The 21,845-nt window shown below is 41.1% G+C and overlaps 1 protein-coding gene across 1 annotated transcript; it reads left to right on the top strand.

Annotated features, from left to right (window-relative positions):
• The first annotated feature begins 1,959 nt into the window (after positions 1-1,959).
• On the top strand, positions 1,960-3,951 carry LOC121018906 (zinc finger protein 850-like). Its single transcript, XM_040457953.1, has one exon. The coding sequence runs from the start codon at positions 1,960-1,962 to the stop codon at positions 3,925-3,927; it is 1,968 nt and encodes a 655-aa protein (XP_040313887.1). The 3' UTR covers positions 3,928-3,951.
• The last annotated feature ends 17,894 nt before the right edge of the window (positions 3,952-21,845 follow it).

Genomic DNA, 21,845 nt, shown 5'->3' with positions numbered 1-21,845 from the left:
TTGCCTCTGGTCCTGGCAACCAATGATTGTGCCAGGACAGGCCTGCAAGGACCAAATGTTCAAGGCAGACCACCCGTTGTAAATAATCAAGCCCTCTTACCCTGTGGAGCTGTGCCAGCTTCCCCTCCTGACACTCCAAATACGAGGAAATCTATCTATGTCTAGTTCTTCAAAATCAGAGGCACAGTTGTTGTAACAATCATTTCTTGGGGGTGTGGAAAAGAGGAGAATGATCTTTCCTCCAAAATCTTGGGCAGGAGCTGCTTTCTGACCACAAGAGTACTGGTACAGTTCTCAAGGCTGTAAGGGAGGGCGTCAAATGCCATTGTGGTACATGCCTGGGCTCTTGCTCTACTCTCCAAATGAACTTGAACAGTGTGCCAAAATGCACCTTTCTTTCCCCCAGGTACCCAAAATCTCTATGCTGTGTTAAACACCCCAGATTGATATGTAGGTAGGTAAGTGGGTAGCTAGGTCGCTAGGGAGACAGACAGACAGATGTCTTCGTGATGGAGTCCTGGTACGTTTTATATTTTTGGAAAGTCATAACCATTCTTTGTTATCTACTTCTTGCCAGATAATTATCTATTGTGGGCTAGATTTATTTTTATTTCTATGGGATCAGTTATACTGTGTCTGCCTTCACTTCTTCACTTCTGATTTTAGTCTTCTCTATCATTCTGACTTCATTAGAGACAGGTCTGTTGACTTTGGGGGGTTTTCTGAACACCAACTTTTCTGTAGTTGATTGTTCCTATTTTTGCTTCATTCTACAGTTTTCATTTCTGTCTTAGATTTCAATTGCCTTTCTTCTGCTAATTTTGAGCACATAAGGTACTTCATTTTCTTTTTATTTTTTTTTTATTTTTTTTTTATTTTTTTTTCAACGTTTATTTATTTTTGGGACAGAGAGAGACAGAGCATGAACGGGCGAGGGGCAGAGAGAGGGAGACACAGAATCGGAAACAGGCTCCAGGCTCTGAGCCATCAGCCCAGAGCCCGACGTGTGGCTCGAACTCACGGACCGTGAGATCGTGACCTGGTTGAAGTCGGACGCTTAACCGACTGTGCCACCCAGGCGCCCCAGGGTACTTCATTTTCTGAGAGACAAGAATGTGATTTGTGCTACAGCAAGAGATGCTACAGAATTCTCTACTAAGCTATGTGGTCAATGCCTTGTGTGCAAGTTTACATGTCCATGGAAGAAGAAAGTCCTGGTGGTTTCTTCTTAGCTGACTTCCTGATATTCTGATTGATTTTAAGGTGCTATATTAGAAGTTGTCAGTACATTCCTCTGAGAGTAGTACCCCAGAAAGATTTTACTTTTCTCTTTTTTGATCTCAGTCAGCCGTATTTTCACATGGCACCGAGACATTCCTGCCAAAGTCATGCATTGACGCTTCATTTCAAAAAGGGTCATGAGTGGGGCGCCTGGGTGGCGCAGTCGGTTAAGCGTCCGACTTCAGCCAGGTCACGATCTCGCGGTCCGTGAGTTCGAGCCCCGCGTCGGGCTCTGGGCTGATGGCTCAGAGCCTGGAGCCTGCTTCCCATTCTGTGTCTCCCTCTCTCTCTGCCCCTTCCCCGTTCATGCTCTGTCTCTCTCTGTCCCCAAAATAAATAAACGTTGAAAAAAAAATTTTTTTTAAAAAGGGTCATGAGTAGATATAAACACAGTTCCCTTGAGAATGTACACTTAATAACAGAATGGATCAAGGTTGGGCAGAGTGAAGGGCAAAGGTATCTGGGGACTCCTTTTCCAGAGAACGATGATGAATGTAATATATACGGGGAAGTCTTTTATCAAAGCGCCAACCTTATCCACACAGGAGTATCCCTAAGAGAGAGAGTCTTTATAAGTATATTGAATGTGAGAAAATTCTTAACCAGTCTTCCAATGTTGGTGGTCATCAGAGGATTCATGAGGGAAGAAACCATTGCAGAGGGAATCAACCTGGGAGCATGTTTAGTCATTCATCAAGATTCAGTACAGGTCAGACAACTGGTACAGGAGAGGAAAGTTACATAGGTAACGTATGTGGCAAAGCCTTTGACCACCAGCAACTGCATACTGGACAGAAACCTTACGAAGGTGAAGAGTGTGGCAAGAGCTTTAAATTGTGCCCAACCCTTACTCAACATAAGTTAACTCATATTGGAGAGAAACCTTACCAATGTAAAGAATGTGGCAGTGTCTTTAACCAGTTCTCAACCCTTCCAGGATATCAAAGAATTCATACTGGAGAGAAAATGTACCAAGATAAACAAGATGGCAAGTCCTTTACCCGGCCCTCATCCCTTACAAGACATCAAACAATTCATACTGCAGAGACACCTTCCAAAGGTAAACGATGTCATAAGACCTTTAGGCATCATTCACAAGTTTCTGAACATCACAGGATTCATACTGAGGAGAAACCTTATCAATGCAAAGAGTGTGGCAAGGCCTTTAACTGGCGCACAGCCCTTAGGAGACATCACAGAATCCATACTGGAGAGAAATCTTACCAATGTAACGAATGTGGCAAGGTCTTTGGGTACCTCTCAACCTTTACACAACATCGCAAAATTCATACTGGAGTGAACCCTTACAAATGTAAACAATGTGGCAAGGCCTTTCGGTACTTGTCAAACTGTATAAAACATTGCAGAATTCATACTGGAGTGAAACCTTATAAATGTAAAGAATGTGGTAAAGCCTTTAACCGGCTCTCAGCCCTCAAGACACATCACAGAATTCATAGTGGAGGGAAACCTTACCAATGTAAACAATGTGGCAAGGCCTTTACCCGGCCCTCAGCCCTTACAAAGCATTCCAGAATTCATACTGGAGAGAAACCTTACCAATGTAAAGAATGCGGCAAGGCCTTTTCCCGGGCCTCAGTCCTTACAGAACATCACAGAATTCATACTGGACAGAAACCTTACCAATGTAAAGAATGTGGTAAAGCCTTTAACCGGCTCTCAGCCCTTAAGACGCATCGCAGAATTCATACTGGAGTGAAACCTTACCAGTGTAAAGAATGTGGCAAGGCCTTTTTCCGCCAGGAACATCTTGATGTACATCACAGAGTCCATACTGGACAGAAACCTTACCAATGTAAAGAATGTGGCAAGGCTTTTGGGTTCGTCTCAAACTTTATACAACATCGCAGAATTCATACTGGAGTGAAACCTTACAAATGTAAAGAATGTGGCAAGGCCTTTTCCCGCCAGGCATATCTTAATGTACATCAGAGCATCCATGTTGGAGAGAAACCTTACCAATGTAAAGAGTGTGGCAAGGCCTTTAAAGGGCACTCAGGACATACTCGACATCACAAAATTCACAGTGGAGAGAAACCTTACCAATGTAAAGAATGTGGCAAGGCCTTTAACAAGCAATCATCCCTTAGACAACATGAGGGAATTCATACTGGACAGAAACCTTACCAATGTAAAGAATGTGGCAAAGCTTTTAACTGGCAATCGGCCCTTAAGAGACATCACAGAATTCATAGTGGAGAGAAACCTTACCAGTGTAAAGAATGTGGCAAGGCCTTTTCCCGCCAGGAACATCTTGACATGCATCACAGAGTCCATACCGGACAGAAACCTTACCAATGTAAAGAATGTGGCAAGGCCTTTTCCCGCCAAGCACATCTTAGTGTACATCACAGAATTCATACTGGAGAGAAACATTACCAATGTAAGGAATGTGGCAAGGCGTTTAAAGGGCACTCAGAACTTACTCGACATCACAAAATTCACAGTGGAGAGAAACCTTACCAATGTAAAGAATGTGGCAAAGCCTTTAACTGTCATTCGGCCCTTAAGAGACATCACAGAATTCACAGTGGAGAGAAACCTTACCAATGCAAAGAATGTGGCAAGGCCTTTACGCATCACTCAAGCCTTACCAACCATCACAAAATTCATACTGGAGATTGACCTTACCAATGTAATGAATGTGGCAAGGCCTTTTCCCTCCAGGCACATCTTAATGTACATCCCAGAATTCATCTTGGAGAGAAACTTTACCAACGTAAAGAGTGTGGGAAAACTTTTGATTACTGTTCAACTTTGACTGATTAACACAGAATTCATACTAGAGCAAATCTTCTAAATGTTCAGACTATGACAGAATTTCTAAGGACTGCTCCACTGTTATTCCACATCAGATAATTCATAGTGAACAGTAATGATACCCATTGGGAATGTGGCAAGATACCAAAGCAAAGCTTAAACCCTGATTCTTCATCAGAGAATATATACTGGAGATGATCTTACCATTACAAAGAACTTGGCAAGCCTTTTAATCTGTACTCAAGCGTCATCCAACATCACAGAACTCATACTGCAGAGAAAACTTACAAAGAATGTGGTAAAAAAACGTTTCAGCCTGCTCAAGCCTTACTCATTACCATAGTTCCTGTTGCACAGAGACGTTACCAATGTAATGAATGTGGAAAACCTCTAGCTGGACCTCACAACTGTCTCAATATCACAGTTATGATACAAGAGCAAAACTGTAAAATGTAAAGGGAGTGGCCATGCCTTTAACTGGAATTCAATCATGACTCAGTATCCCCAAATGCCTACTTGGGGATAATGTATGAATAAGGGAAGACCTTTTTAAGTATACACTTTGGAAAACAAAACCATACAGAGAGGAAAGTAACCTGAAAGATATAGTTAGTCATCTAATTACCTGAACATCAACTGTCAATAAACGTCACAATTCACAGTAGAAAGGAGTACATCGGTCACTCTATTCAGACATTATTCTCCATAAAAATACTGAACCATATGGGATAAAACAAAGTTGAACACTTAGATATCGAATATGCAGGTATGTCTGAAAATAGACACGGGGCTGTTTTTTGCATAGGAATAAGTAATTTCAACGTGTTTTTGTTTTACCTTGGCCCTCTTTAAGATGTTGACTACAAGTATTAATGTATTTGTGCTCCCAAATCACTTCAGAAAATTCACTGATTCCCAGTGGGTGTTGAAAGTATGTGGCTGATTCTTCCTGCATCAAAGATATCAGATGCCCTTCCCTCTTAGGTGGGACTCCTGCATACCTGATTTTCCATGGAAGATGGAGGACAATATCATGTACAATCTATGAACAAACCTAACTGGAGATGTCACTTATGTTTCTAACACTGATGTAAGTTATTACGAAATGGGTGTTCTGAACATCATTCTTGAACATTTATTAAAACTGAAGACGTTTCTGAATGTTACAAATAAAATGTTTTGTTTATTGGTTTTGTGCAGTCCAGGCACATACTGAGACAAGTTCTTAACGGATGTTTTTGAAGTAGAGAATACCAGGGGTGCCTGGGTGGCTCAGTCGGTTAAGTGTCCGACTTTGGCTCAGGTCATGATCTCACGGTCCGTGAGTTCGAGCCCCGCGTTGGACTCTGTGCTGTCAGCTCAGAGCCTGGAGCCTGTTTCCGATTCTGTGTCTCCCTCTCTCTCTGACCCTCCCCTGTTCATGCTCTGTCTCTCTCTGTCTCAAAAATAAATAAACATTTAAAAAAAAAAAAGAAGTAGAGAATACCAGTTGATGTGGTTGAAAGGAAGAAACCTTCACACTTATCAGAAAGGGAGTAACTAACTCTTCCCTAACATGGCATAGGATTGTACACTGACATCTTTTAAGAATTACCTCAGGTCTCAAAGTGTTCTGGTATGCAAAATTAAGGTGTTAACAAAATAGATATTTATAAGATGTCTCCTTAAAGCCTCCTGGTAACCACAAAGCAAAACCTGTAGTAGATACACAAAACATAAAGAGAAAGGAATCAAAGTACACCACTCTAGAAAATCAACAAATCACAAAGAAAAAGACCAAAGGGATAAGAAAGGGGCAAGTAATTGTACAACAGCTAAAAACGTGGAAAACAATGACAAGAGTAACTCCATCCATACCTGTGTCAATACTTACTTTAAATATAAAGGGACTTGGGGCGCCTGGGTGGCACAGTCGGTTGAGCGTCCGACTTCAGCTCAGGTCACGATCTCGCGGTCCGTGAGTTCGAGCCCCGCGTTGGGCTCTGGGCTGATGGCTCGGAGCCCGGAGCCTGTTTCCGATTCTGTGTCTCCCTCTCTCTCTGCCCCTCCCCCGTTCATGCTCTGTCTCTCTCTCTCCCAAAAATAAATAAACGTTAAAAAAAAATTAAAAAAATAAAATAAAATAAATATAAAGGGACTAAATTCTCCAACCAAAAGATACATTGGCTGAAAGGGAAGAAGTACACAAACTAAGGATACGTGCTGCCTTCAAGAGACTCACTTCAGCTGTAGGAACACACTCAGGCTGAAAGCACAGGTGTGGAAAAAGATCTTCCATGTCAATGGAAAACAAAAGAATGTGGAGTAGCCATGCTTCCATCAGACAAAACAGACTTTAAGCCCAAGACTAAGAAGTCACAGTGCATGTCCTTACAAAATAGAGGGGTCACCTCATGCAGCGTTTTTAGTTATGTGGTGTTTGGCAGAATGGCAATAAGGTGTTCACCCATTTTTGTTTGGGAAGGACACCAAGAGTGTTCGTGTAACTCATGTACTGTTTAACACTTTGAAAACCAACACATTTTTCCATTAATGTTGGTGGTATTTGTGCAGGTATCTGAATTATAGCTTGTGTAATGTTTATGAAAATCTGTACCTGAGGAGTCTCCTAAATGGCTAGTTGATATTCAAAAACCTATTCCTGTGATTTGAGGGTTGGGGGGAAATAAAAGAACAGTGAATGACACTTTGAGAAACACCTATTGCTTCCAGGTTTTGATGAGTGTGGGAAAATGTTGCAATGAAAATCTGGGTACTTGACTGTACCAAGTGACCAATGGTTTTTCAAAACCAACTTGTAGAGGCTAATAAATCTTTTCCACAGTATTCCATTTGCTAACCTCTTGCTTTAATACACTGCATTTTTTTCCTCTCACATATCAATTAATTTGCATTGTTATCTGATGTTTTAAGCCCCCAAATAAGTTATTGGTCCTTTCAGGCAGGTTACCAAATTACCTGTCTGTCAAATTCGTAACATTCATCTCTGAGGACTTTTTCTTTGTATGAAATTGCCAGTCATCACTTTTTATGGATCACCTTTGCAATACTTGTGATAGTGGATTTATTTCATGTTGGGTTCTTTCTGAAATGATAGATGAAAACCTTACATTCTACTTGGTTCACACTTTGTAGACCTCCAGTACCTGTTACTAAAGGTTTTATACATTATATATGTATTCACCAAATAGAAAACAGGAATCCTTTCATGTTGCAGAAAGGTAGCTAATGCATGTATTTAGAATGTGTCCGTGTTACATTAAACCAATAGATTTGTATATTCATGTAGTGTCTGCATTGACAAGACATTTAATTGTGTGTGTTGCTTTTTCTCCTTGAGGTACATAATAATCTTTGTGTGCATCAGATTGTTGTGTTGATGTGGTCAACATTTGGTACATTAGAGTTATTTATTTTTAAAAACTACTTTTGTTTGTTAAATATATATATAGAAATCTTTTATAGTTTTTTTTTAAGAAATATAACCAGGTTTCCCTAAAAAAAAAAAAAAAAGAATAAATAGAGGGGTGCCTGGTGGCTTAGTGAGATAAGCTGCCGACTTCGGTTCAGGTCATGATCTCGCGGTCTGAGTTTGAGCCCCACATCGGGTTCTGTGCTGACAGCTCAGAGCCTGAAGCCTGCTGCAGATTCTGTGGCTCCCTCTCTCTCAACCCCTCCCCCACTCAAGCTCTCTCTTGCTCTCAAAAGTAAATAAACATGAAAAAAATTTTTTTTAATTTTTTTTTAACGTTTTTATTTATTTTTTTTGGGGACAGAGAGAGACAGAGCATGAACGGGGGAGGGGCAGAGAGAGAGGGAGACACAGAATCAGAAACAGGCTCCAGGCTCTGAGCCATCAGCCCAGAGCCCGACGCGGGGCTCGAACTCACGGACCGCAAGATCGTGACCTGGCTGAAGTCGGACGCTTAACCGACTGCGCCACCCAGGCGCCCCAAAAAAAAAATTTTTTTTTAAGAACTAATAGAAACTAAACGAATCAATTCAACACAAGGATAGAACTTTGGTAAATATTTGTCCACACCACGCAAAAGCACCTAAATATAAAGCAACTATTAACAGACAAGAATAGAGAAAAAGACAAGATATATTAGCAGGGGACTTCAATAGTGCACCTTCCCATAATGAGTAGATTATGCAGACAGAAAATCAAGAATATCAGACTTCAATGCCATTAAGTGAGTGTCTTACAACATTCCATCCAACAGGTGCAAGAAACACGTTCTTGTGTACAAATGGAACATTCTGTAGTATATGTTATATGCTGGGTCACAAAATCAATCTTAATAAATTTAAGATTGAAATCCTATGAAGCAGGGTGACTGGGTGGCTCAAAAGTGTCCAAGTCTTGACTGTGGCTTAGGTCACAATCTCAGAGTTCTTGGGTTTAAGCCCCCATCAGACTCCACAATGACAGGGTGGAGCCTGCTTAGGATTCTCTCTCTCCCTCTTTCTGTCCCTCCCCTGCTTGTATGCTCACTCTGGTGCTCTTTATCTCCAAAGGAACAAACTTAAAAAAAAAAAAAAATTCATCAAGTATCTTTTTCAACCACAATGACATAAAACCAGAAGTCATTCAGAAGTACAAAACAAAATAAAAATCTCAAGTGTGAAAACTCAACAAAATCCAACATTCCTAAAAGCCAGGACTTGAAAAACATTTGTGGCCCCTGTCAGAGAAGTAGATAATGTGATGCATGTATAAGGTATATGCTGGCTTTAATTCACAATACTGTATTGCCTATTTGGAAGATGCTAAAGGGAGTAGCTCCTCAAACTTATCACACCCAAGAAATTTCTAACTGTGAGGTGATGGATGTTAACTAGATTTATGGTAAATACTTTGCAATATATACATGTATCAAATCCTTAAGTGACACATATTAGGCTAAGGTGTACAGCTTCTCTCTGAATAAAAGTAGAAAAAAAGAAACCTAAGCAGACCAGTGGTTGTGCATACATAAGGATAAGGGAATGAGGGTGGTGACCCAGAAGATATTTGCCTCATGAAACCTTGATTTTTAACCTCACAAGACCCTGAACAGAAAGTAAAGCCAAGTCCACTGAAATTCCACACTTATTAACAACACAATTGTGTGAACATTTGCCCATAAAATCATGATGACTGGTTATGGTAGTGATAGAAAACAACTACCTTAGGCATATCATGAATTATAATATGAAAATTATAAAGTATATGCTCATAAAATATTTAAATAAAAAGTAACATTAATTCTTGTCAAAAATAGCTAGATCTTCACACGTAACTTTTTCAAGTAGAGGTGGATCCTCCCTCTTATGCAAATTCAGAGTGTATGTGAAATTGCACTTGAAATTGAGTAACACACAGGCGCTAAAATATCTTGTGCTTGGTTCAATGTTTCTATAAATATTGTCACATCAAACTTATTCTCAAATTGTTGTTCTTAATGCTACAGGAGGGTGGTATTTTCACACCAGTAGAATTCAATTTCACAAAAACAAAAACGCATCATATACCATGGTAATTGTAAAGAAAACGTCCTTGTTCCAACAGTTTCTTGTTTATATGCTTACATAGTTGAATGTGTCTGTCTCTTCCTATCACACACATCATGAAATGTGAGAATGTGTCTGTCTCTTCCTATCACACACATCATGAAATGTGATCTTTGAGGTGAACACGTGACTTAACTGGGTGGTTCTGGAGATTGTTGCATCATCATGACTGCATTCTTACACTGAATGGACTATTTCTACATGTCCCCTTCTAATGGATTTAAAACAAAGACCACATGATATCCTACCAACTATGTTTCCACAGTTAAATAGGGAAGCCATAGCCTGCAGTGGTTCTAATGCCACCAAAGCCTCTGTAGGGAAACTGTGACTTAATTCGCAGTCACTGCACTGGAAAGGAAGAAAATGAACTTAAGCAATTACAGTCAAATAGGCCTTCCAAAAATCAAGGAAATGCTTAAGGTACATGTGTGCAATGAAACACTCTCCTTCATTGGCTTCCACCTCTTCTCTAAAATCCTTATCACTACCTCCTACAAGTGGAACATGCCCAATCATCTGAATAGATCAATTAAATGGTCAAATTAACCCTTGAAAATGTGAATGTACATCAATTCATCATTTACCACCACACAATATCACCTTCCATTTTGCCCACTTGCATTGTGAGCCTAAGAGTCAGTGTGACCCCTTTCCCTGCCCCTCGCTGCTCACTCTTGCACGTGCACCTAAGACCTCAATAAAACTCTGCCCTCACTTGCCCAGACTTCACTCTTGGTAATGGCTCCCCACCGCGCCTGCGCAGACAGGTTGCCACCAAGTGCGGCACATGCGCACAGGGGACTTGTAGCACAGACCTCTCCTCTTGGGAATAAACCTACAGTCACGGGCTTCTTTCACCTGCCCAGGTCTATCAAGCACGAGCCTTGCTTTCATCTTGGCTCAACCAGACCCATCAATCCCACCTCCAGTGGCCCTTCTCACACACCACCCCCAGCCCCATTCCTGATCCATGCTTCGGGCCTAACACTGGGCACAGAGCTCAGCTACCCCTGAATTTGCACTGGGAAGAGACCCTCTGCCTAAATGCAGCTTGCAAAGCCCAACAGAGAATTCTCCCTTCAGATTCTGTGAAAGAGGACCTGTTGGGCCCGGATATTGCCCTCCATGCCTCCACAGCCAGTCCCTGATCCTCCTTTCAAAGAACAGCTCAGAGGACAGAGTTTCCGGCAGCTCCACCTACTGGGTGGCCCAAGCTGATGCTCAAGATTTCTTGAGGCTCAGACTCAGATAGAGGAGAGTCAAGCACTTACAACTTGGTGAATCCTTTTCACCTATCTGGTTAAAACAGTGCTTCCAAGGTAACCCAAAGCATCCCATCTTCCATTCCCGGGACATCCTTTGAGAGTCCACATTTAGCATTAACCAAACACTGGGCGCCTAGGGGCACCTGGGAGGCTCAGCTCACATGGTTAAGCCGCTGACTTCTGCTTAGGTCTTGATTTCACATTTGGTGGGTTGGAGACCCACTTTGGGCTCTGTGCTGACAGAACCTGGAGCCTGCTGCAGATTCTGTGTCTCTTCTCACTGCCCCTCCCCCACTCGTTCTCTCTCTCTTTCTGTCACTCTCTCAAAAATAAATAAACATTAAAAAAATTCTTTAATAAAATCAACCAAATAGGTAAGGAAAATTACTGGCCTATTAAATATCCCTCTAATCCACTCTTCTTTTCTCTTTCCCAATCTTTTCTCTATATTTGTGCCATTATATCCAACATTGTTTCAAGATGACTGATGATGAAAAAGAAGAGAAGCCATCTCTCATCCCAGGAAGGCTCACCCAGCATCCAAAACCCACCTGGAAAAAATGAATGTGCAGTACCCAACTCCCAAGATACTTGGAAAGATTGACTCATGTAATGTGGGTCTGATTCCCTGCACAGTATCTTGGACACACTGCATCCTCCTATACCTAGAGCATGGAAAAGATGCTCAGTAGACATTCGAGAATGAGTACCTATTATTTACCCCAAACAGCCTTGCTCAGACATCCCTGCCTTATCTAGTCCCTTTCCAACTTGCAGGGGATGAGCAGAAAAGGCCATCTTTCCAGAAGCTGTTAATCTTCACACTGGGAACAGCAGTGTTTATGTTGAGATAAGATGGTTGGGTGTAAGGGGCTCGGGTGTGCTCTTCTGCTTTCTGTAGCTTAGTGCTACTGGAAATGTAGTCTTGGGTTACCAGCCTCAATGGATGTTAAAAGTACAAACTAATGACCTTCGTCTAGTCCTAGGGAGTTATGGTATCTGAGTGTGGGGCCCTAGAATCTTTTTTAATGGTAACCTGAAGTGATTGGTATATACATGAAATTTTGACAAGCAACATTTAGAAAAGTGCTTCTCAGCTTTGCCTTCCCGGTGGGATACCCTGTGTAGTTTTTTGCACTACCATCTCCAGTGTCCCAACCCCAAAGATTTTGGCACTTAGTTCTTGATGGGGCCCAGCATCAATTAGGTATTGATGAAGTGGCCCAACGTATTCCATTGTGAGGCCAATGTGAACACTGAGGCTCCCAGGTACATTTCTTTTTTTTTTTTTTTAATGTTTATTTAAGAGAGAGAGAACAAGCAAGTGAGCCAGGGAGGGGCAGAGAGAGAGAGAGGGAGACAGAATCCGAAGCAGGCTCCAGGCTCAGCTGTCAGCAGAGAGTCCAAAGCAAGGCTCGAACCCACAAACCATGAGGTCATGACCTGAGCCGAAGTTGGACGCTTAACTGACTGAGCCACCCAAGCACCATGCTCCAAGGTACATTTCTGAGGATGGAGTATAGGGTCTGGTCAATAGGGAAACCTCTATGGGGAAGGCTGCTCTGTATACTATTTGATATGGGAGATTCAATTTACCCACACATTCCTGATGTACCAGAGTTTGTGCATGTCTGCCAGAGACAAGAGTACCCAAAAGTGGGCGAGGAGTAAATCACATTGGGGCCTCTACTTAGAAACTGCCTATGTGTAGAGATTTTCACATGCCACCCAAAAGCAATGGAATAGCCATCAGATCACACAGTCCCTCACTGGCCATGGGGAGGCATTTGGGTTTCACTGTGAATGCCATGGAAGACATTGGCACAGAAGGGAATTCTTTAGAGGATGTAGGAACATGACAAGAGGGAGACAGGATAGGTCCCTCTGTGACCACCACAAAAATAAACCCAGGTTTCCAGAATCAGTCCATTGAAGCAGAGCTTTCAAAACCACAGTTTAAGGTCACGTTTTCTCCTTTGATCTTTGGCCCTTACCTCTGTCATCTGGTGCATTCATTCCCACTTACCTGCATGTGTGGGTAATGTCTCCTTGCTCTTCACATGTCAGGGCTCTTTCCTTTTCCAGAAATCTTGACCAGATCCAGAGAGAGCAAGACCTATTTACCAAGAACAAAAGAAAACAAAAAACATGAGTCTTGCCGGAGAATCTAGGATTTCAACTCAAGCATTATGTTTATCAGAGAAGACAGCATATTACAAACGATATACAAAATTATTTCTCCCAGCCCTGTTTCCTGGTGGCCTCTTTAGAGCACTTGGGAAGTCTTTTCAATATTCCACTCCTTAATTCCAATTTGAAGTACTAGTGAGTCAAAATAAAGAATAGATAGCTGCTCGTGCAATGTGTACAACAATATTCCATGCCATTTAGGTCCTAGAATTATATCTAATCTAGAGTGAGGATCATATTACCTCAGGGCAAAGGGAAGGTTCAAGTGAAGATAAAACATCATGAATACTTCCTACTTTACACCAACAAATGCCTTATTAGTTCCTTTTTGAAATGATGTCCTTTATGGAATTTTAAGATACTTGAACATACCATAATTATAGGATACTGATTGCCTTTTGCTGAAAATAAAAGAGTGATAAATGAGAGAATATCTGTGACAATATGCAGAACAAAGTGGAATCTTAAGAGATCAAGGACTAATATGAACTTTGATTTGCAAAGGCCAGGATCTCCAGTAAAGAAAGGTGAGAGCTTTCACTTTCTGGGTGAAAGTCTCTCTCTTCAGAGAGACCCTGAACCAAGTGAATAAAGTCAACATGAACTGTAACGAATCAAGTTGATAACCAGTGTCCTGATGCAGAGAACGACTCATTGCTGCTGTGATATAGTTCCCAAAAACACAAACCAAACACAAATCATGGTATAATTCCAAACATGCAAAATACAGCAGCTTTATACGAATTTCAAGCGACCTATTGGTTCCATGTCCTATCATCTTTAGTGTATTTTAAATAGTCTCTCTCTTTCTTTCTTTAAGAAATCTCAACAGCAAGGCTCTCTTTTCCAAAGACCCACTTATTTTGGGCCCAACAGTTATCTGTTTTGTTTGTTCATGTTCATTAACTAGTTTACATAGACTCAGGCCACACCCAGACAGTCCCTAAATATTACATATTCTCCCCCTTCACTGGCGTCCTGAAACCAGACCCATCTCAGTGCGAATCTTGGGTATCAACACAGCACCACATGGATCTGTCACAGAGGGAATATTTTCAATAGTTGCAGTTCATGAATTCATGGTACAAGTCCTCAAGCTGTATGGAAACCCCAGTTGGAGAGAATGGAGAAGGCCCAGGGATGTAACACAGGAATGTCCTAAAGAGCTGAATTTGACTATCATAAAAGGGATAAATGCTAGTCCAAAAGAAATTTGCCAGACAGGTCCATCAAAGGTTAAGGAAAAAAAAATGTTTTCAAGCTCTACAGTCCTAGCATTTCAGTAAGAGATGAGGACACAGGCCCTGAGCTCAATCAGGACAAGATTTACCTGAGAAGCAGCCGTTGCTTCCTCTCCCTTCTGCTCTCAAGTGCTTTCTGAGGTGCTAGGAGGTGGAGAAATCACACCTGTAGGCCTTCAAAGGCCTCACCACAGCCTCTTCACCTGCTTTCATCACCTCAGAGGCAGAAGAATCTTGAAATGCAGTAAACGCTGCCTTCCCCTTGACTTTGTCACAGGAGAGATTCAGAATAAAGGAGCTCCTCCGTGGACACTTACCTGTGAGTTTCTCCTTCCCGGTTTCAGATGTCCTCCCCTCCTACAGACGGCCACACTTCCTGCCACAGCTCAGAGAATGGGGCTGCACTGACCTGCCCCTTCCAAGTCCCTGCCAGACTATCATCATCTCTTCTACTGAAAGGCAGACGCAGCCCTCCCAAATAGGCCTGCGAATCCTCGTGCTTCACCCTGACCTCACCTGAGAATCACCTGGAGCTCGTAGTTAAAGCAGCACCGATGCTCTCACCCTGACCAATAGACAGACTCTCACAGGGAGCACAGGTGATGCTGGTTCCTAAAACTTGCCAAGGGATGTTTATTGTAAACCCAGGCTGATAAGCACTTCTGTGCTGCTAAGTTTTCATGTGCATATAAATCGTTTGGTGTCCCAGGTCCCACAGAAGAAAAACCTGTCAACCTTGCCTGGTTCCACTACAGTGAAGGAGAATGATGACATTAGAAATCCTGCAGGTTTCCAGTGAAAATCTGGACCAGGAAGATCATTTCCACTCTCAATACACAGCTACCATTTTCCATGGTTCAATATTTATATTCACAAACAGTGAAAACAGCAGGGAAACATGAGTTGTGGGCTCACGAAAAATGAAATACAATCTACACTATTCACCAAAGTCTAAAGTCATTCTAAAGCTTTTAAAATGTATGGTTCACTGTTATTAATGCTTTATTCTAATGATTTAACCCTTATGGCTTTATGCATTTGGACATATCTGATTCCTTTTCTGCTGATGTTAGATAACAGAGTGGGTATTTATTTTACTACTGAGGACAAGGTACACTGGTCAACCTTTCAGGCTTAAAACACAGGTTTCCCATCTAGAAACCAAGATCAGAGTCCACCTACAGTAATTCATGGTCATCTGTGTATCTGACTGCATCGTCCCGGGCTGATTTTTTTTTTAATGTTTGTTTATTTTGAGAAAGAGTGAGTGAGTGCATCGTGGGGAGAGGCAGAGAGACTTGGAGACAGAGAATCTGAAGCAGGTTCCATATTGTCAGGGCAGAGCCGATGTGGAGCTTGAACTCAAAAACCACGAGATCATGACCTAAGTCGAAGTCGTATCCTTAACCAACTGAGCCACCAAGGCACCGCCATGGGCTAATATCTTTATTGAAAATGACAACCATAAATATGCCCCCAGACATTTTTTCTCCAAGTAGCTTCCCAAAACTTAGCCCTTAGGTGTCACCTGAGAACTTGTGAGAAAGGAAAATTGGGGAGTTGCAGCCCAGAACTATTGAAATAGTAACATGGGGGGCACCTGGTGGCTCAGTCGGTTGGGCATCCGACTTTGGCTCAGGTCATGATTTCATGAGTTTGAGCCCCACATTGGGCTCTGTGCTGACAGCTCAGAGCCTGGAGCCTGCTTCGGATTCTGTGTCTCCCTGTCTCTCTGCTCCTCCTTCCCACTCTCACTCTGTCTCTCTCTCTCAAAAAAAATAAACATAAAACATTAAAAAAAAAGAAATAGTAACATGGGAAGAGGCCTAGATATCTGATATTTTGTAAATGCTCCAAGTAAATGTGATCCAAAATTAATTTGACAGTCTCTGTAGTAACTAAATCAAAGGTCATCCCTGAGTTATGCACAGAAAAGTCAGTGCAACTGTCAGTTGCATTTATTTTCTTTCTTTCTTCCTTTTTTTTTTTTTTGAGAGAAAGTGGGAAAGAGAGAGCATGCATCAGTGGGGGAGGGGCAGAGAGAGAGAGAGAGAGAGAGAGAACCTGAATCAGGTCCTGCACTGTCAGAGCAGAGCCTGATGCAGGGCTTGATCCTACGAACTATGAGACCATAACCTGAGCTGAAATTAAGAGCTGGATGCTTAACCTACTGAGCCACCCAGGCATCCCTCAGTTGCATTTCTATACACTAATAATAAAGCAGCAGAAAGAGAAATCAAAGAATCAATTCCATTTACAATTGTACCCAAAACGTAAAATACCCAGAATAAACCTAACCAAAGAGGTAAAAGATCTGTACACTGAAAATTATAGAAAGCTTATGAAAGAAACTGAAGAAGACAGAGAAATGGAAAAACATTCCATGCTCATAGATTGGAAGAACAAAATATTGTTGAAATACCAATACTACACAAAGCAATCTACACATTCAATACAATCTCTATCAAAATAACGCTGGCATTTTTCACAGAGCTAGGACAAACAATTCTCAAATTTGTGTGGAACCACAAAAGACCTTGAATAGCAATGTTGAAAAAGAAAACCAAAGCTGGTGACATCACAATTCCAAATTTTAAGCTGTATTACAAAGCTGTAATCATCAAGACAATATGATAGTGGCACAAAAACAGACACATAAATCAATGGAACAGAATAGAGAACCCAGAAATGGACCCACAAATGTATGGCCAACTAATATTCAACAAAGTAGGAAAGAATATCCAATGGGAAAAAGACCTTCTCTTCAACAAATGGTGTTGGGAAAACTGGATAGCAACATGGAGAAGAATGAGCCTATACCATTTTCTTACACCATGTACAAAAAATAAACTCAAAATGGATGAAAGACATAAATGTAAGACAGGAAACCATCAAAATCCTAGAGGAGAAAACAGGCAACAAGCTCTTTGATCTAGGCTAGAGCAACTTCTTACGAGATCTGTCTCTGGAGGCAAGGGAAAGAAAGACAAACATGAGCTACTGGGACTGCATCAAGATGAAAAGCTACTGCACAGAGAAGGAAACAATCAACAAAACTAAATTCAATCTATGGAATGGGAGAAGATATTTGCAATGACATTTTAGACAAAGAGTTGGTATCCAAAATCCATAAAGAATTTATCAAACTCAATGCCCCAAAATCAAATAATCCAGTGAAGAAATGGGCAAAAGACATGAAGAGACACTTTTCCAAAGAAGATATCCAGATGGCTAACAGACACATGAAAAGATGCTCAACACCACTCATCATCAGGGAAACACAAATCTAAGCCACAATGAGATACCATCTCCCACCTATCAGAATGGCTAAAATTATCAACATAGCCACCAACAGATGTTGGTGAGGATGTGGAGAAAGGGAACCCTTTTGCACTGCTGGTGGGAATGCAAACTGGTGCTGTCACTCTGGAAAACAGTATGGAGTTTCCCCAAAACATTAAAAATAGAGCTACCTGGGGCGCCTGGGTGGCGGAGTCGGTTGAGCGTCCGACTTCAGCCAGGTCACGATCTCGCGGTCCGGGAGTTCGAGCCCCGCGTCAGGCGCTGGGCTGATGACTCAGAGCCTGGAGCCTGTTTCCGATTCTGTGTCTCCCTCTCTCTCTGCCCCTCCCCCGTTCATGCTCTGTCTCTCTCTGTCCCAAAAATAAACAAACGTTGAAAAAAAAAATAAAATAAAAATAAAACTCAAAATGTTTCTCTATCTTACTTTATTTCAAATAATAATGCCCTGAACCCTTACTTCATCATGACTTGTATCCCTCTTAGACATCAAACACAAACAGCATCTCCAAGTAGATTTTCTTCATACATTGTACACTACAGTCTCAATCTTCCATGGAAAAGTAGGTATGAATGAATTCCCCATCATAAAAGAGCCGCTCATGTCTATGAGACAACAATCAAATCATTTTGCACGCACACAAATAAAGGCATTGCATGACATGATTTAAGGGTGAAATTAATAGTATTTGTCATGCAAAAAAAAAATCTCAAACATGGTCAATAGAAAAAAAAAAAAAGAGAGAGAGAGAGAGAGACACTGAAATTATTCCCCTCCAGACATTCATCTTTCCTTGAGACTTTCAGGCACATTAACAAATACAGTTGATCATTGAGTAAGATGGGTTTGAGCAGTGTGGGTCCAAGTAGATTTATTTTTTGACAAACACGTTGCAGTACTATAAATGTTTCCTCTCTGTTATGATTCCCTTAATCTTTTGTTTTCTCAAGCTTAGTTATAACAATACCATTTATAATACAGACAACAAAGAATGAGATGATTGACTGTTAACATTCTAGGTAAGACTTCTAGTCAACGATAGGCTATTTCTGTGGAAAACCAGGTATGGTTTTAATTTGGGGGACTCAAAAGTTACAGTAAGATTCTCAGGTGTGGTGGGGTCATACCCCCAATGCCTACATTCTCCAAGGTGAAAATGTAATTCATATTAGAGTTTTATATTCAGATTTTTCTCTGTAATAAATGCTCTGATTTAGAATAGTGTCTGAAAAAGGATATTGACCTATTGCTTTCTGCTGTGAAACCTCCCATTTTATTTAGATCTTGTTTTCCATTACATACTTTGCCAATTGCTTACAACTTTCATGTTTGTACCTGTTATAAAGACTCTTTTTTCCCTGAAGCATGTATTAAAAACAAAGGTCTTTCATCAACCATTACATTTATAGGGCTTCCACCCATTATGATTTCTCTGATGTTGAGTAAGTGTTTGAAGCCAGATAAAGACATAACCATCATTCTTGTCATATGTAAGTTACCTCCCCAAGAGATACTGCCGCACGTTGGATATTTTTGGTTATGAATTGAATGCTTTACCATATTCTTTACATTTGTAGGGTTTCTTTCAGTATGCACCCTATGATGTTCAGAAAGTTTGTACTTCTGCTTAAGGGCATTGTCACATTTTTGTACACATTTTTCAGCCTTCTCTCCATAACATATCACCTAATTTTGATGTTTTGAGTGGTAAGTGTTTTGCCACACTGTTTACATTTGTAAGATTTACTTCCATTATTAAATCCCTATTGTTGAGTGAGTTTTGAAGACTAGTTAAAAGGTTTGCCAGAGTTACTACCTCTGTAAGTCTTCTGCCCAGTAAAGATACAATCATGTACAATAAGATTCGAGCTTTTATAAAAGACTTTCCCACATTTATTACTTTTATACTGGTTCACTGGAAACTGAGTTTTCTGATGTTTACTCGGATCTGACCCTTAACTGACATTTTTTCCCAGATTCGTTGCGTTAGTAGGTTTTATCTCCACTACAAATACCTCAGTAATTATGGAAGACTGAGTCCTCACTAAAGACCTTCCTAAAATCACAATACATAAAAACTTGCTCCAAATTAAGTATCATGTGATAACTACAGAACAGTGATGTTGGGATAAAGACCTTCTGAAGTTTATCAAAATTAGACATTAGAATGAAGAGGGATTATGTGTTGGTGGGAGAATAATGAATACTCTGAAAAGATCTTCTCAAAACCACCTGTAGAATTTTTATCTTTATTCTTAAATGTCTAACTTTCAGAAATAGTTCAGTGAATTACTAATCCAATCTTGTATTTGAAATGGTTTCAATGATTACTTTCAGCATGGATTAGGTGACTTTCCAGAATTTCCAAATGTCCTTCTAGAGAATATGAAGGATTACAAAATGGATTTTGGGGGCACCTGGGTGGCTCAGTTGGTTAAGTGCCCAACTTCAGTTCAGGTCATGATCTCACAGTTTGTGAGTTCGAGCCCCACATTGGGCTTTGGGCTGACAACTCAGAGCCTAGAGCCTGCTTCAGATTGTGTCTCCCTCTCTCCCTGCCCCTCCCCTGCTCACGCTCTGTCTCTTTCTCAAAAATAAGTAAACATCTTTTTAAAAATGGATTTTGGTCTTTGGGTTCAAAGACACTTTCTGCAAATATCACTGACTTAAGGTAGGGTTTTCTCCCAAATGTTTTATACTCTTGATCTCCTCTAGCAGTAAGGATTTCCTCATGGATAATTGTCCCAGTTTGGTTATATCCATCATAATATCTGTTCTGCCCATCACTACCTCCCACCACCTTCCCAGTGATTCATTAAGTATAAATACTCAAGGCCACAGCTTCCGTATTTTCCCATATCATTCTATGGAATGAATCTCCTTTGCCTTTCTGCCAACAGGCCTAGGGTATTATGGAAAGATGCAATCAAAAGATACAAAGTAAGTTATCCCATTTGTTACACTAACATGCATGTACATTAAAATGCTAATGTGCAAAATTAATTGTTTTTTTTTTTTAATTTACATCCAAATTAGTTAGCATATAGTGCAACAATGTTTTCAGGAGTAGATTCCTTAGTGCCCCTTACCCATTTAGCCCATCCCCCCTCCCACACCCCCTCCAGGAACCCTCTGTTTGTTCTTCATATTTATGAGTCTTTTGTGTTTTGTCTCCTTCCCTGTTTTTATATTATTTTTGCCTCCCTTCCCTTGGGCTCATCTGTTCTGTGTCTTAAAGTCGTCATATGAGTGAAGTCATGATATTTGTCTTTCTCTGACTGACTAATCTCACTTTGCACAATACCCTCCAGTTCCATCCACGTAGTTGCAAATGGCAAGATTTCATTCTTTTTGATTGCCGAGTAATACTCCATTGTGTATATATACCACATCTTTATCCGTTCATCCATCGAGGGACATTTGGGCTCTTTCCATACTTTGGCTGTTGTTGGTAGAGCTGCTATAAACATGGGGGTGCATGTGTCCCTTTGAAACAGCACACCTGTATCCCGTGGATAAATGCCTAGTAGTGCAATTGCTGGGTCATAGGGTAGTCCTATTTTAGTTTTTTGAGGAACCTCCATAATGTTTTCCAGAGTGGCTGCACCAGCTTGCATTCCAACAAAATTAAATTTTTTTAAGGTTTACTTATTTTTCAGAGACAGAGACAGAGAGAGAGAGAGAGAGAGCAAGCAGGGGAGGGGCAGAGAGAGAGGGGGAGACATAGAGTCCAAAGCAGGCTCCAGCTGTCAGCACAGAGCCTGACAGGGCTCAAACCCACAAACCATGAAATCATGACCTGAGCTGAAGTTGGAAACTTAACTGGCTGAGCCATCCAGGTACCCCACTAATGTGCAAAATTAATACTCATAACAGGACATCAGCAGAATGGAGGAATAGGAAGCAACCTGGACTTTACTCCCCCGTGGAGACAAAAATGGACCACATTACCTTGTGGAAGCTAGTTAGGAGAATATAGCACACCCAGGCAAGTACAAATGAAGAACCACATCAAAGAGACAAGAAAAGTTTGTGACACTTGCACACAACAGCTGTTCACCCTCTGTGGCACTCCATGGCAAGACTGAGAAAACGGTTACCCCTCATCAGGAGAGAAACAAGTAAGTGACCTGTATATTCAGTGATCTTGCTTCTTTGCAGCGTCTGGGGGGCTTGTTTCTGTCACGCAGGACATGGAAGCGGAGGGAATGACAGCACCCTCTGGAT

This window comes from Herpailurus yagouaroundi, unplaced genomic scaffold, assembly GCF_014898765.1.
Source record: "Herpailurus yagouaroundi ecotype Mexico unplaced genomic scaffold, PumYag 220, whole genome shotgun sequence".
Classification (NCBI taxonomy): domain Eukaryota; kingdom Metazoa; phylum Chordata; class Mammalia; order Carnivora; family Felidae; genus Herpailurus; species Herpailurus yagouaroundi.
This window is presented reverse-complemented; position numbering and strand designations above follow the sequence as displayed.

Excerpts from the sequence above, each read along its gene's own strand:
- LOC121018906 (XM_040457953.1), top strand. The coding sequence starts at position 1,960 with ATGTTTAGTCATTCATCAAGATTCAGTACAGGTCAGACAACTGGTACA.